Below are 16,217 nucleotides of genomic sequence, written 5' to 3' on the forward strand. Positions count from 1 at the left end.
GGCAAGGTTGCAGGGATGGTCAGTTTCCAATAATTCAAATGTTTTTTGATCTAGTTTGACAACATACCATAGATTTATCATTTCACTTTGCTTTGAAAAGCTGCAATGTCACATTAACCCTCCTCGTTCTCATCTATTGTGTGCCCTTTAATAAATTTATTATGCCCTTTATAAATGATGTTAATGGATAGGAAAAATGGGAATGGAACTGACTTACCACTAATGCAAGAAAAAATGAAAACTCACTACGACTATTTTTGGATGTTCGACTGATACAAAGAGAGGAAAAAATATATGCCATTGGTGTTCTCATTTGGCCTCATTCACGAAACATGTGTACAATCACATTTGATTGCAAACTGCGCAAGAACGTTTCATGAACATTTCAGCATTCATATTTTTTTTCTTATCTGTATTTGTTAATGGCTGTTTCCGTATGCTAATCACATGAACAGGATTGCGCATAAAATTTACAGTCAGCATTCATCATCTCATACACCTGGGATATGCACAAAAAGAAAGGCAAGCACATGTGTCATGAATCCCATATTGGTTTTTCTCAGGAACATTTTTAAGAACAAAAGTAAGAATAATTTAAGAAAAGCTTTGTGAATGAGGCCCAATAATGTTAATAATGCATGTAAGAGTGAACCTCAAATTGATGAAAATGTTATGAAGACGAAAACTGATGAAAAACATAGCTGACCCAATTTTTTAAAATTATGTTTGCAGCTAAAAAATTCAATGCGCTCTAAATAAATAATTTTGATTTAAAAGTACATACTGTCCTGATACTATTATGAATGGCAGGTAACTTCTGTTGTCTTCTAACTAAAAGGAAAGCCAGCTCTTACCAGGGAAGATGGTGGTGTAACTGTGTGAGACAAGCTCTCCTGCACTGGAGTACACTGTAGTTTCCGATCCACTGACACCTGGGGAAAATAAATAAAGCCCATTTAAAACAGAGCTCAGAGATATTCAGGTTACAAGATATAACATACTTTTTAACCAATCAATAAATCTGGTTTAAAGAGACAGATAACATAACATCTGTTTGTGTGTTTAGAAATAGTTTAGTTTTACAGAAACAGTTTAGTCGCTGACACAGTGAGGTTGATGAGGAGGCAGAAAAGCACACGTCAGAATAAAAGGGCATCTTTTATCAAAGTGTACAACAACGTGTTGCTCCATCTTTCAATCATTGCACATTTGTGTTTTTGATGATATGCAAAAACAAGAAAACAAACAAGAAAGAGCTATTTGGACGTTTTGAGTGAAATCTTTGACACTGACCAAGTTTTGACTGAGCTATACCAAAATATAATGTGCGGCAGGTTCAGTTAAATCCTGGGTAATGTTAGCCAGCTACAATGTGCCGAACTATGCAATGAAAGTGGATGGGAGAGTGGCACGCACAGTAAGAAATGCAGCATTTGTGAGAACTGAAACAGTGTTGTTGTGTTCTTGTGGTATTTTAATACTTAATATTTTGCATTATGATTATTTTTAAAGGCCTGTAAACAGTAATAAAGTAAACTTAAAATTGGTAAATCTGTCTGTCCTCCAAAAATATTAAAAATGAAACCATATCCCCATACATTCCTTTACGACGAGAACGTTTAGACAAAAACTGATGAAAAACATAGCTGACCTAATTTTTATGATTATGTTTGCAGCTAAAATATTCATTGCGCACAAAATAAATGATTTTGATTTAAAAGTACATACTGTCCTGATACTATTATGAATGGCAGGTAACTTCTGTTGTCTTCTAACTAAAATGAAAGCCAGCTCTTACCAGGGAAGCTGGTGGTGTAACTGTGTGAGACAAGCTCTCCTGCACTGCAATACACTGTAGGTTCCGATCCACTGACACCTGGGGAAAATAAATAAAGCCCATTTAAAACAGAGCTCAGAGATATTCAGGTTACAAGATAAACATAATTTTTAACAAATCAATAAATCTGGTTTAAAGAGTCAGATAACATACCAACTGTTTTTGTGTTTAGAAACACTTTAGTTTTACAGAAACAGTTTAGTCGCTGACTCAGTGAGGTTGATGAGGAGGCAGAAAAGCACACGTCAGAATAAAAGGGCACTTTTATCAAAGTGTACAACAACGTATTGCTCCATCTTTCAACCATTGCACATTTGTGTTTTTGATGATATGCAAAAACAAGAAAACAAACTAGAAAGAGCTATTTGGACTTTTCGAGTGAAATCTTTGACACTGACCAAGTTTTGACTAAGCTATACCAAAATATAATGTGCGGCAGGGTCAGTTAAATCCTGGGTAATGTTAGCTAGCTACAATGTGCCAAACAATGCAATGAAAGTGGATGGGAGAGCGGCACGCACAGTAAGAAATGCAGCATTTGTGAGAACTGAAACAGTGTTGTTGTGTTCTTGTGGTATTTTAATATTTAATATTTTGCATTATGATTATTTTTAAAGGCCTGTAAACAGTAATGAAGTAAACTTGAAATTGGTAAATCTGTCTGTCCTCCAAAAATATTAAAAATGAAACCATCTCCCCATACATTCCTTTACGAAGACAACTTTTAGACGAAAACTGATGAAAAACATAGCTGACCCAATTTTTTAAAATTATGTTTGCAGCTAAAATATTCAATGCACACAAAATAAATAATTTTAATTTAAAAGTACATACTGTCCTGATACTATTATGAATGGTAAGTAACTTCTGTTATCTTCTAACAAGAAGGAAAGCCAGCTCTTACCAGGGAAGATGGTGGTGTAACTGTGTGAGGCCTTCAGCTTCCCCTCCACAGTTAGCTGGCATCTCCACTTCATGTTGCGGTCTGAGCGCTCCAGTGTCACAGTCAGACTGGAGGAGCATTCTGACTCTGACAGCTTGTGCCTGTTTCCCTGCAGTGGGGCTCCTGTCTCACTAACCCAGCTCACTCTAACGCTTTTTCCACAAGGCTCAGGGCTGTGGAGTTTACAGACAAGAGTAACTGTACTACCAATCGTCAAATCTGTCACTGGAGAGGACGCAGAGACTGAAAATGAAACATGAGATATAGTTACATGTCTGGACGTTCTCAGAAAATAGATTCATGAAGTTGATTTACACAAATAATTATTTTAGTAGGAAATGACACTATTTTAAAGTTAACTGCATAATCATTAGTCAGCTGCATTCATACATCATTCTGAGAAAATCTTACAAATTCCAAATGGAAATACTTACTGTTGAGAATAGACAACTTAATAACAGAAGCATCTGTATAATTATTTGTATTGTGATACTGTCGACAGGTGTACCCTCCAGCATCAGCAGTGGTAAGATTATTAATGTGCAAAGAACAGTTTGATCCCATTCTCAGCTTTCTAGCTATCTGTTGATCGTTAGCTATGACCACTCCATGAGAGACCAATTCAGTAGTTTTTGGTGATCCAACACTGTTCCAGTTCCACGTAATTGAGTAACAGTTAAAAGAGCCATGAAGGTTGCATGGTAAACTGACAAGCTCTCCCACACTGGAGTACACTGTAGGTTCCAATCCACTGACACCTGGGGAAAATAAATAAAGCCCATTTAAAACAGAGCTCAGAGATATTCAGGTTACAAGATACAACATAATTTTGAACAAATCAATAAATCTGGTTTAAAGAGACAGATAACATACCAACTGTTTTTGTGTTTAGAAACAGTTTAGTTTTACAGAAACAGTTTAGTTGCTGACCAAGTGAGGTTGATGAGGAGGCAGAAAAGCACACGTCAGAATAAAAGGGCATCTTTTATCAAAGTGTACAACAAGGTATTGCTCCATCTTTCAACCATTGCATTTGTGTTTTTGATGATATGCAAAAACAAGAAAACAAACTAGAAAGAGCTATTTGGACTTTTCGAGAGAAATCTTTGACACTGACCAAGTTTTGACTGAGCTATCCCAAAATATAATGTGCGGCAGGGTCAGTTAAATCCTGGGTAATGTTAGCCAGCTACAATGTGCCAAACTATGCAATGAAAGTGGATGGGAGAGCATCACGCACAGTAAGAAATGTAGCATTTGTGAGAACTGAAACAGTGTTGTTGTGTTCTTGTGGTATTTTAATATTTAATATTTTTCATTATGATTATTTTTAAAGGCCTGTAAACAGCAATAAGGTAAACTTGAAATTGTTAAATCTGTCTGTCCTCCAAAAATATTAAAAATGAAACCATCTCCCCATACATTCCTTTACATGGTTCGTGTCTTATTCTATTATAAAATGCCTGGCTTACTCTCTCTCTCTCTCTCTTTCTCTCACCTGTGAAGATGAGTATGATGTTGAAGTGTAGCCATGGCGGGAGTCCGGTCAGTCTGTGCACAGGCATTCTCACATGCTGTCTTCTCTCAATTCTCAAACTGTATCAGCGGTGCAGTTCAGTGTCAGCGCATGAAAGAGGAAGGTCATTTCCTCAGTGACGCAATATGCCTTGAGTGATTTTGTTCTTTTCTTCAAATTCTTTTTTTTTTTTTTTTGTAACCTGTTGACCTATCACACTTTAAATATGCAAAATAGCTGTAGTTTCAGTTATGGATCATTCAAACCAAGTCGGCTAAGCTAAATGTTAGTCTTCTGATCCGTCCATATACGGACGGAGTGTAGCACAGTGGGTAAGGAACTGGACTTGTAACTGAAAGGTTGCAGGTTTGATTCCCGCGTAGGACACTGCCGTTGTACCCTTGAGCAAGGTACTTAACCGAAAATGCTTCAGTATATATCCAGCTGTATAAATGGATACAATGTAAAAATGCTATGTAAAAAAAGTTGTGTAAGTTGCTCTGGATAAAAGAGTCTGCTAAATGCCTGTAATGTAATGATGAAAATGATTTCTTTTGTACATACTATACTGTTGCACTTGATTTCCTCTTTCAGTACAAAACGAAGGATGGGTCAGACAGTGGAACACAACTTTACAAGCTATTTTAATACCAATGTATTAAAATAGCTTGTAAAGTTGTGCTCTCACATCCACATTGTGTTTGTTCCCAAATTTGTGGTAAGATAGGATGAGATGAGAGTGTTGATAAATTATAGTCGTTTAATGTTGTTTTACTGCACACACTGATCTCACCAGAACTAATGCTTGGCATCACTGGCATCTCTTTTGGATCATAGGTATTTTTTTCTGCTGGGGTATTCTCTGATGTTCCTTGATGTATGAATTCAGAATGCTTTAATCCCAAATACAAATTACCTTCACCATCAAGTGCATGAGAACACATCTGGAAAATTTCAGAGCATGCTTAGTGTTATGAACCAGAATTATGATACATTATGCAGTATGGTGGCCACAAACCTGCCATTTTAAGTATGTGCTGTATTTCGGAAGATGGCCTGAGATTTGATTTGGAAGAGTGAACACTGGTGTACAGAGGTTCAGTTCTTTGTGCTTGTCTGCCTAAATTGAGTGATCTCACTGAAGATTCTTTGAGCATCAATCTCTGATTTTTAGTTGTTTTAAAAACAAGGTGTAACAGTGTCTGTATGCTCCCTAGATGGCCAGCTGCAATATGAGTAGGTGCTAGTTAGTGCAGAACAGCAATCCAGAGCATTCACATGCAGTGACCGGGTGACAGAAACATAAGCTCAGCTCTTCTGACAGCTCTATGGTCCTGATCCAACCTTCCCACATGTTTTACTATAGGATTGACTAAAAAGGTGAGTTTTGCAATGGGAGATTATTCCATGAAACAGCAATTTGGTAGAAGATTATTTTAATTTTAGTTATTGTTGGAACTTTTAAATAGAGAATGTATTTACGCAAAATAATACTTCTTGTTTATTCAGAAGAACGGATATGCAAATGAGCGTGTTTTGACATGATCTTTCCATTGAGGGTCATTTTTTTTTTCTTTTTTCTTTACCACTGTGAATGACAGAACTTAAAAGGAAGTGGTTATATTTACAAATGGGGAAGTGAACATCACGCACAATCTACGTCACCATGTTACGCTGTTTTTAGCCACGCTGGGAAACTGTTAAATAGCCAACTGCTGAGTAAATGAACCCTATATGATACATTTCTCTTGTGCATTTCTGCCTGCTCTCCCTCTCTGTCTCTCGTATATATATATATACATATATATATATATATGTCCAAAGCACTGAACAAAGAATAAAAACATGGAATGCAAGAAAATTGCTGAAATGTATAACTGCACTGTTAAAGAAATTGTAAAATATAAATGGATCATTATATATTGAGTAAACCCGTGATGTCAATCAAACACAGTTGGTCTTAAATAGTTACCAGGGTGTCTATTTCATGTCCTGACAAGCAATTATGTGCACTAATATTGTCTTAGTCATTAAAAAGTTAGAAAAAAACCTCGGCCTATTGTTTTGTGGAAAGTTCTTAGATGGGAAATGAAGCTGTACTTGATAATATTAATCCCTTTTCAGAAACTTGCAGTAATACTTCAATAATCACCATAAAATAAAATCTGTTCTTCTGCCTCCTCATCACCCTAACTGTATAAGCGACTAAACTATGTTTCTGTAAATCTAAACAAAAAAGTAGTTGATATGTTATCTGTCTCTTTAAACCAGATTTATTGATTTGTTCAAAATTATGTTGTATCTTCTAACCTGAATATCTCTGAGCTCTGTTTTAAATGGGCCTTATTCATTTTCCCCAGGTACCAGTGGTTCAGAACCTACAGTGTACTCCAGTGTGGGAGAGCTTGTCAGTTTACCATTCACCTATCATGGTTCTTTTAACAGTTCATCAACTACGTGGGCAGGGAGAAATGGACAATCAAGAAGCTATATTGAATTGGTCATTCATGGAAAGGTCAGAGATGAAAATCAAGAAAAATCTGGAAAGCTGAGAGTGGGACCTAACTGTTCTTTACACATGAATAATCTTACCACTGCTGATGCTGGACAGTACTACTGTCGACTGTATCACAATAAAAACGATTATGAAGATGCTTCTGTTATTAACTTGTCTCCTCTCAACAGTAAGTATTTACATTTGGAATTAGTCAAATTCTCTCAGAATGATGCATGAATGCAGATAACTAATGATTATGCAGTTAATTTTAAAATGGAGTCATTTCCTACTAAAATTATTATTTGTGTAAATCAGCTTCATAACTCTTTTTTCGGGAGTAGACATGTAACAATATCTCATGTTTCATTTTCAGTCTTTGCATCTTCGCCAGTGACAGAGCTGATGATTGGTAGTACAGTTACTCTTGTCTGTGAACTTCACAGCCCTGGGTCTTGTGGAAAAAGTGTTAGAGTGATCTGGGTTAGTGAGACAGGAGACCCACTGCAGGGAGACAGGTACAAGCTGTCAGAGTCAGAATGCTCCTCCGGTCTGACTGTGACACTTGAACGCTCAGACCGCAACATGAAGTGGAGATGCCAGCTCACTGTGGAGGGGAAGCTGAAGGCCTCACACAGTTACACCACAAGTGTCCCTGGTAAGAGCTGGCTTTCCTTTTAGTTAGAAGACAACATAAGTTACTTGCCATTCATAACAGTATCAGGCCAGTATGGACTTTTAAATCAAAATGATTTATTTAGTGTGCATTGAATATTTTATCTGCAAACATAATTTATGGTTATATTTAAGTTGTGAAAGGTTAAAAATGAAGAATTTGTTCCACACAGATACAGTTACTTCCACGTGGAAGCCAAAATTGCATAGTTTAATCTTTAAAGTTTAAACTAAGAGTGCTAAAACCCTGATGCAAATCTAGTTCTTTATAGCTAGATTTGTTGACAGTTTTTTCATGGACTTCTGAACTGCTCTGTGTTCATTTAAAATTCCCTAGAGGTCTTTCAACAAAAAATGAAGTTGAATTCTTACTTTAATCTTTCCTATCAATATTCCTAATTCCACACTTCTTTCCATCACTTTGGTAAATAAAGGTGAATACTCATCTCATCTGTCCATAAGACTTTGTTCCAGAACTCAGTTTTTTCATGTACTTTTTAGCAAACGATAACTTGGATCTTCTGTTCCTGAGGCTTAGCAGTGTGAGGCTTTTGCATGTTGTGGTGATGCTCTGTGGTTATGCTATTTGTAGCCTTGTCTTTATGGTAGTCTTTTTGACACATCTCTGCCAGCATCCTGCACAGTGTTTTGATCTGTTTAACAGATAACAAGGGTTTTTTTCTGCACAATTGAAAGTATACTTTAGTTATCTACTTCAGTGATCTTCTGTAGCCCATCATTGCTATTCATGAGCTCACCGGTGTGTTGTTGCTCCTTAACAGTGTATCAAACAGTTGACTTTGGCACACCCGATGTTTTGTCTATGTCTCTGTTCATTTATTAAGATTTTTCAGCTCATGATGGCCTGCTTTACTGGCATTGACACTTATTTGGTTATCATGCTGAGCGACAACAGCAACAGACCCCAACTGCAAAGTCCACACCTAGAATCAATTCTATAACTTTTGTTTGCTTTCTTGTGCATGAAACAATGCAATGACACACAGCTGAGCAAGAGACAGCTGACAGTAATTGTCCAATTACTTTTGGTGCAGGAATATGTATCAAAAGGGCTGTAATTACTACATGGAGCAACAGACATGGAAGAAAATACCCCCAAATGAAAGCTGACAATCTGCTCTTTATCCTTCCTCACATTCATTGGTTTATTTCAAATCCAATATGCTGGAGTACAAGCAACCCAACAAAAATTGTGTCACTGTCCAAAAGTGACTGCACTTGATACATAATCAAAGCTACGGATTGTGCAATGCCAGTGTGTAAAGCATGGTGTTGCATGGAGTCAGGAAAAGAGGGTGTTGCATGTCACGTAAAAACAAAAGAACAAACAACAGAAGGCAAAAGTGTATGTGAGAACAGTGAACTTGAGTACAGGACAGAGGAGGAGCCTTAATAGCAGCTCTCAGTCCTCTTCAGCTGCGAGCACAAATGAGGAACAGCAGGAAGTAACACTTGCGTGGTTGGTAAGTACGCAGGTTCCATTCCCGCCTGGCCTCACACAGTTACACCACCTTCCCTGGAACTCACTGGTCCTTCTTAGTTGGAAGGTCAGTGAAATTACACTGTAATTTCAAAGCATCAGAACAATGTTGACATTTCCGTCATGGCGATTGTTTCACTCTGAGTCTTGAACCTTTTAGTTCCAAACATAATTTGCACATGGGGGTATGCATAAAGATGAAATGAGTCTGATTTAATTGTAGTGGTTTCCCACAAATAAAACACACGTAAGCTGGCACTGATAGTGGCTAAAGGATAGGATCGGTAGTTATAACTGACCCCTTTAGCCGTTCTGCCATCAGAAGGGACCAGTTAGAATTCCAAGAGGGGCATAGACCTTGTTGACTTGAATACAATACTGAACCTAAATTGCATCAGTCATTATGCATCAGGAGAAGTTACAAAGCTATTCTATTAGCATTGTCCTCTGTTCAGGTATGGATGAATAAATAATGTCTATGATACACAATAAAGTTAATATAGGAATAGTTTGCTTTGTATTGTACAGTTTCATATAAGGAGCTGAATGTTAACAGAGCTAACTTATCATCATCAACACAAAGCTGTCAACTACAATATGCATCTCAGTGTTCTTACCACTATTGCAAATGACCAGGACTGTTAATATTTTAAGTTAATTTAGGAATTGCAGTGATTTTTATTTTTCACTCCATGCCCTCAGATGTGAACGCCTGTCTGTCTGTCTGATATTTTTGTAGATGGCAGGTGCTGAGAGTTGCCGGCCCGACTGGTTGTCTTCTTCCTTCTCCTGGCCATCCCCGCGATTATTGGAACCATCTTTTACATAAGGAGGAAGAAACATGCACAGACAGGTGACACAATGAGCAGCAGGTGTTTCCACAAATGGCAGACTACAGTATTTGTGTAGTGTGAAACACTTATAATACACTTCAGCAATTATAATACACTGAAAATATGTCATATAGGAATGTCAGTGTGAGAGCTACATCATTACATAGTCGTCACAAACACCACAATAAGGGAAGATCAGTGTTTACATTATAGTGTCAATGCAAAATTATGTAAAATATTATATCAGAAGTATGCAATCAGACTATTTCAGTGTGTAAATTACTGTGTCAGTAGCATACAATCAGACTACATCAGTCAGTGTAGTCATTGTGTAAATTGCACCATCAGAACCACGCTGTAGTACTAGAACAAGTGGTGTAAGACTGTACTGCTGAGAACTGACTGTTACACCTTTTTTGTTTCCTGTAGACCAAATGCCCTCTGGACCCTCTTTGGATTATGGAAATATAGAGATGTTGGACAGAAACGCCGTTCCTAATTTCTCAGTCACCCAGCAAAATGCATGCAATGACTTGTAACATCGATATGTATATAAGGGAAATAATAATTCAGTTACAGTTACTGCATATGTTAAATGTTGCCCTGCCATTTTTTACTGTTCTGCACAGTATACATACTGCTATGATGAAACAATATTCTAGGCATTTCTCATTAGTAACTTTGCTTAATGCTGGCCCTAGTTGAAATAAAAACTGATTCACAAAATCCGGATGATACATCCTTTCCCATATCTACTGTCTGAGCATAGCATGTGTTTTTATATCATCACCTGTTGGACTTGTAGCTTGTTGATCCTGAAATATGTTCTGATATTAAGGCTTTTGCTCTAATCAATTATACTGCTTGTCAGGGGTAAGTCAATTCAAAACAAGTCTGTGCACCTAATGTGCCTTGAAAAATGCTTAGTTCTCGCAATGTAATTACGTTAATCGATTTAGTCATGTTTGATATCACTGTAATGTAGTTGTTTTCATACTATTCATTTTTAATTTTGCAAATATGTTTTCACACATAGCATATTTTCAGTGACTAGGGGACCACACTTATATTCCTCATAGCAAACATAGATTTTTCTGACATAATGTGATCTTAAGAGGGGAAATCATCCCTCAGTAGACAGAACGTGACTAATTAAGAGCAATTAACTGCTCATTGGTATTCAGAATAAAAATAAACAACCGCAGCGGGTCCCCAGGATTGCGTTGGGAAACCTCTGCTGCAATGTATACATTTTTCCACAAGAGGGCAGTTTAGTTCTTTATTTGTCTAGTCAGTGCACTAAGCAGGAGTTTGTGCATTTAATTTACTTGTGACGGTAGCTGTCATTCCACTTCTAACAGCATTGACATCTAGTAGTACGCATTTGAAATCCTGTGCCCCAATGTAACATTCCTAACAGAGGTATGTAAGCTGCAATTGACAATTTTTGTTGTGTATTTTCTGAGAAGATTATAAGCGTGTAAATCTTTAGATTGTCACTTTTAGATTCTCATCCGCCTGCTAACTAAGTGTGGAACTGAAGTAGAGCAGCCATGCCTCTTTGAGCAGGACAATGGAGAGAAAGTCCAGAAAGTGATAATCTTAGCACCACTCTACCCCCTGTTCCCACCCCACATCTCCAGCCTTCCCCCCATCCTCAACCCCCAGGTCAGTGATGGTGTCTGGCTTGAGGGTCCCCAAAGATTGACTACACTACTGAAGGGACACAAGAGACACAATGGAAGACTGTGTGAGAGAAAGAGAGAGAGAGAGAGAGTGGGCTGGGTGGGTGAGTGGGTGAGTGAGTGAGTGAGTGAGTGAGTGAGTGAGTGAGTGAGTGAGTGAGTGGGTGGGTGGGTGGGTGAGTGAGTGAGTGAGTGAGTGAGTTAGTGAGTGGGTGGGCGGGTGGGTGAGTGGGTAAATGGGTGTGTGGGTAGGTGAGTGAGTGAGTGAGTGGGTGGGTGGGTGGGTGAGTGGGTGGGTGAGTGAGTGAGTGAGTAGATGGGCAGGTGGGTGGGTGAGTGAGTTGGTTGGTGGGAAAAAAATAATGGGAAAAGTTTGTATTATAATGCAAAACTAATTATGAGGCAGTTTAGGTCTAAAACTAGGACTGATTAAAATAGTGCCTTACCTGTTCTTCTCTTGCATATCATGATCAATACCACAATCAGGACAACAGCTACACATATAGCCACTCCAGAGCCAATCCAGGCATCTCTCATATTTTCATCTGAGACAGGGCACAGACAGATTTTGTGGTCAGTTTCTCCAGCTATTCATACGTTATCTACACCCACTTATCTTGGGCAAGGTTGCAGGGGTGGTCAGTTTCCAATTTCAATACATTTCAGTATTCATCTTTTATTTCATATCTGTATTTGTTCATGGCTGTTTCCTTATGCTAATCACATGAACAGGATTGCGCACAAAATTTACAGTCAGCATTCATCATCTCACACACCTGGGATATGCACAAAAACAAAGGTATGCTCATATGTCGTGAATTCCATATTGGTTTTTCTCAGGAACATTTTTAAGAACAAAAGTGTTTTTGTGAAAGTTTTGTGAATGAGGCCCAATAACTTTAATAATGCATGTAAGAGTGAACCTCATATTGATGAAAATGTTATGAAGATGAGAACTGATGAAAAACATAGCTGACCAAATTTTTTAAAATTATGTTTGCAGCTAAAATATTCAATGCACACAAAATAAAAAAAATTGATTTAAAAGTCCATACTGTCCTGATACTGTTATGAATGGCAAGTAACTTCTGTTATCTTCTATCAAGAAGGACAGCCAGCTCTTACAACACTAGAGAGCTTTTTCAGGCATTCAATGAAAGCCAGATCCACAAATCTAGCCATAATTTTATTTAATATAATGCAATATAAAATATTCCATTTATACTGTAGATGTTGCAATCCATTTGAATAATACTAGCTTTGCTTTGCAAATGTTAAAATACCCAAAAGCTTAGACTGAAGGGTGATATTTCTGGTCCGTGAACTTGTAAGTCCAGGTATTTGGTTCATTAACAGTTTCTGAAAGGTTCCTTAGCCTACATGAATGAGATTTAAAGGGTATATTTGTGTGTGCATGGATATGATACGGTTGAATGAAAACAATAACTGTAATTCATTTTGCTGCAGAACATACCAGTAAAAGCTGGGATTTTAATTGATGCTTCAAAGAATCTCTGAGAACTGGGATAACCTGTACATTCTGAGAAATACCTGTAATCCTATCAAATTAAACTGAACAAACTCACGAATACATCACAGAAATGTTCTCATGTGCGAAAACAAGATAACTGCAACATGCCTATCAAAAGTGCCTATCACTCATTTAGAAATGTGCCTCAAAATCATGTTTTTTTTTGTACTTATCCTGTCATTTTGAACTGAACATATTTGATGGTCTGTTATTTTAAGCTTAAATAAAAGATTATGGGAAAAAAAAATAGAAAAAAACTAATAGCCCCATCTGGTGGATGGAACAGTTCACAGAACGTTTCACTTTGCTCCACTGACTTAATGTGAAGTGCTTCAGTACACTATAACACACGTTAATCACATATGCACATAGCCTTTCTTATAGGTGCAGGACCAGAACAGGAGTGAAACTGGAGAAACAGAGTCTGGCTTTGATATAATTTTATTTCCACACATATTGGATATCATTGTCGTCCACAGACAAACTCCAAACCAGGTTATACAGTATTACATATGAAGATTAATTTAGGACTAATTTATTAGATAACAAACATGGTGGCTGGAACACCCAGGGTGTGTTCCATACATTAAATACTTGCATGTAGCACTGTACCATGGAAATGTTGCTGAACTGAAAGCCAGTTAATACAGAACAATGTAAAAATGACCTACTTATCTACCAATAGCAAAAGGAGCTGCATTATCACAATTCGCCGTTAAATAAACATATAACTATAAAAAATGAAGCTCCATCTGGCTAATACACTCATAAACATGACGTGGAATGTTGCACGCAAATATGCTGCATAATAGCTATATTTTTCCAATTTAAAAAAAATGTATATATAATTTTTTAAAATTATTCTTATCACCTTCTCTAGTTTCTTTTATGAAGAAATGATTATCCAAAGCCGGTGCTTAACTGGCATCCAGTCATCAGCCGCCCCAGCCAACATGGTGCCAAACACCTTTGCCATGTTGACATGCTTACAATGCTAAAGAGAAATACTTATACAAGAAACTATATTGCGTAAAATTTACAGTGAATTGCATGATATGCCACATGTTGCACAATGGGAGGCGGAGCCCAGAGCTTGTGAATTTGAAGTGACCTAAAGAGCTCTAAAAATTTCACCTTCCATTAGCCCCTCTATGAAATGTTCTGTGGTGCTTTTCCATTTGGTTTCACCTGTGAGGCCAAGACCTTTCATCCTAAACTCAGTAGTTAATGAGCTTCCTGTACGCAGTAGGCAACCCCTAAACTGCTGGCATAATGAGCCAAGCACCTTTGCCTTGTCAACAGTGAAACAAAAGATTGTTACCACTGAAGTGTGTTGCTAAAAGTTCCCAAAGCGCTGCAGGACTTAAATGCACGAGTCTACAGTCATTTCCAAGCCTTCTACGTTAGGAAGTATCACGGTTTATTTGACTTCTGCGAGGTTTTAATGATGGCATATTCAGTTTCGAGCACAGCACTTTCTTGGTCTTGTTTCCTTTTTCCACCGGCAGAGGGATTGACCACAGCATAGGTAACGGTGTCCTCACTCTCTCCCTGCATACAAATAATATATTATAGCAGGTGTACTGCAAAACAACAGTGCCGTGAAAACAGAATTTAGCTGAAACTTATATTCACTCACTTTGTTCTGATCGGTAACTGTGTGGCTCTGTGAAACAGGATTATGTGCCGTCTTCCTTTGAACTACAAAAATAATGGGAGAAGTTAGTATTATAATGCAAAGCTAATCATGAGGCAGTTTAGGTCTAAAACTAGGAATGATTAAAATTGTGTCTTACCTGTTCTTCTCCTGCATATCATGATCAATATCACAATCAGGACAACAGCCACACAAACAGCCACTCCAGAGCCAATCCAGACATCTCTCGTAATTTTATCTGAGAGACAGGGTACAGACAGATTTTGTGGTCAGTTTCTCCAGCTATTCATACGTTATCTACACCCACTTATCTTGGGCAAGGTTGCAGGGATGGTCAGTTTCCAATAATTCAAATGTTTTTTGATCTAGTTTGACAACATACCATAGATTTATCATTTCACTTTGCTTTGAAAAGCTACAATGTCACATTAACCCTCCTCGTTCTCATCTATTGCGTGCCCTATAATAAATTTATTATGCCTTTTATAAATGATGTTAATGGATAGGAAAAATGGGAATGGAACTGACTTACCACTCATGCAAGAAACAATGAAAACTCACTACTACTATTTTTGGATGTTCGACTGATACAAAGAGAGGAAAAAATATATGCCATTGGTGTTCTCATTTGGCCTCATTCACGAAACGTGTACAAGCACATTTGATCGCAAACTGCGCAAGAACGTTTCATGAACATTTCAGCAATCATATTTATTTTCTTATCTGTATTTGTTAATGGCTGTTTCCGTATGCTAATCACATGAACAGGATTGCGCATAAAATTTACTGTCAGCATTCATCATCTCATACACCTGGGATATGCACAAAAACAAAGGTATGCACATGTGTCATGAATCCCATATTGGTTTTTCTCAGGAACATTTTTAAGAACAAAAGTAAGAATAGTTTAAGAAAAGTATTGTGAATGAGGCCCAATAATGTTAATAATGCATGTAAGAGTGAACCTCATATTGGTGAATATGTTATGAAGACGAAAACCGATGAAAAACATAGCTGACTCAATTTTTTAAAATTATGTTTGCAGCTAAAATATTCAATACACACAAAATAAATCATTTTGATTTAAAAGTCCATACTGTCCTGATACTATTATGAATGGCAGGTAACTTCTGTTGTCTTCTAACTAAAAGGAAAGCCAGCTCTTACCAGGGAAGCTGGTGGTGTAACTGTGTGAGACAAGCTCTCCCGCACTGGAGTACACTGTAGGTTCCGATCTAATGACAACTGAGGAAAATAAATAAAGCCCATTTGAAACAGAGCTCAGAGATATTCAGGTTACAAGATACAAAATAATTTTGAACAAATCAATAAATCTAGTTTAAAGAGACAGATAACATACCAACTGTTTTTGTGTTTAGAAACAGTTTAGTTTTACAGAAACAGTTTTGTCGCTGACACAGTGAGATTGATGAGGAGGCAGAAAAGCACACGTCAGAATAAAAGGGCATCTTTTATCAAAGTGTACAACAACGTATTGCTCAATCTTTCAACCATTGCACATTTGTGTTTTTGATGATATGCAAA

General features: G+C 37.4%; 2 protein-coding genes and 1 long non-coding RNA gene across 7 annotated transcripts in view; 1 reads left to right on the forward strand and 2 right to left on the reverse strand.

The window, feature by feature from the left end:
- Positions 1-16,217, reverse strand: part of LOC118231755 (lymphocyte activation gene 3 protein-like) — a 41,986-nt gene that overhangs the window by 23,017 nt on the left and 2,752 nt on the right. For 2 of the 3 annotated variants that reach the window (XM_035425945.1, XM_035425935.1), the window contains exons 2-3: positions 3,215-3,538; positions 2,742-3,023 (exon numbers count right to left, since the gene is read on the reverse strand). In XM_035425945.1, coding sequence (XP_035281836.1) covers positions 2,742-3,023; positions 3,215-3,538 — 606 coding nt within the window. The remainder of the gene's footprint in view (positions 1-2,741; positions 3,024-3,214; positions 3,539-16,217) is intronic. The other variant, XM_035425951.1, reaches the window with a different exon arrangement.
- LOC118231731 (signal-regulatory protein beta-1-like) overlaps positions 1-16,217 on the reverse strand; it is a 58,344-nt gene that overhangs the window by 13,680 nt on the left and 28,447 nt on the right. The window contains exons 8-11 of one of the 3 annotated variants that reach the window (XM_035425881.1): positions 15,840-15,917; positions 14,812-14,910; positions 14,655-14,716; positions 13,439-14,566 (exon numbers count right to left, since the gene is read on the reverse strand). In XM_035425881.1, the coding sequence (XP_035281772.1) occupies positions 14,429-14,566; positions 14,655-14,716; positions 14,812-14,910; positions 15,840-15,917 (377 nt within the window). In that variant the 3' untranslated portion in view covers positions 13,439-14,428. Of the gene's footprint in view, positions 1-854; positions 933-1,798; positions 1,877-13,438; positions 14,567-14,654; positions 14,717-14,811; positions 14,911-15,839; positions 15,918-16,217 lie in introns of those variants that run through there. The other 2 variants (XM_035425872.1, XM_035425890.1) reach the window with 2 other exon arrangements.
- Positions 8,716-10,512, forward strand: LOC118231798. Its single transcript, XR_004766151.1, has 3 exons — positions 8,716-8,949; positions 9,706-9,819; positions 10,229-10,512. It is a non-coding gene; the product is annotated as an uncharacterized LOC118231798 (long non-coding RNA).

This window comes from Anguilla anguilla, chromosome 1 (genome assembly GCF_013347855.1).
Source record: "Anguilla anguilla isolate fAngAng1 chromosome 1, fAngAng1.pri, whole genome shotgun sequence".
Lineage (NCBI taxonomy): Eukaryota > Metazoa > Chordata > Actinopteri > Anguilliformes > Anguillidae > Anguilla > Anguilla anguilla.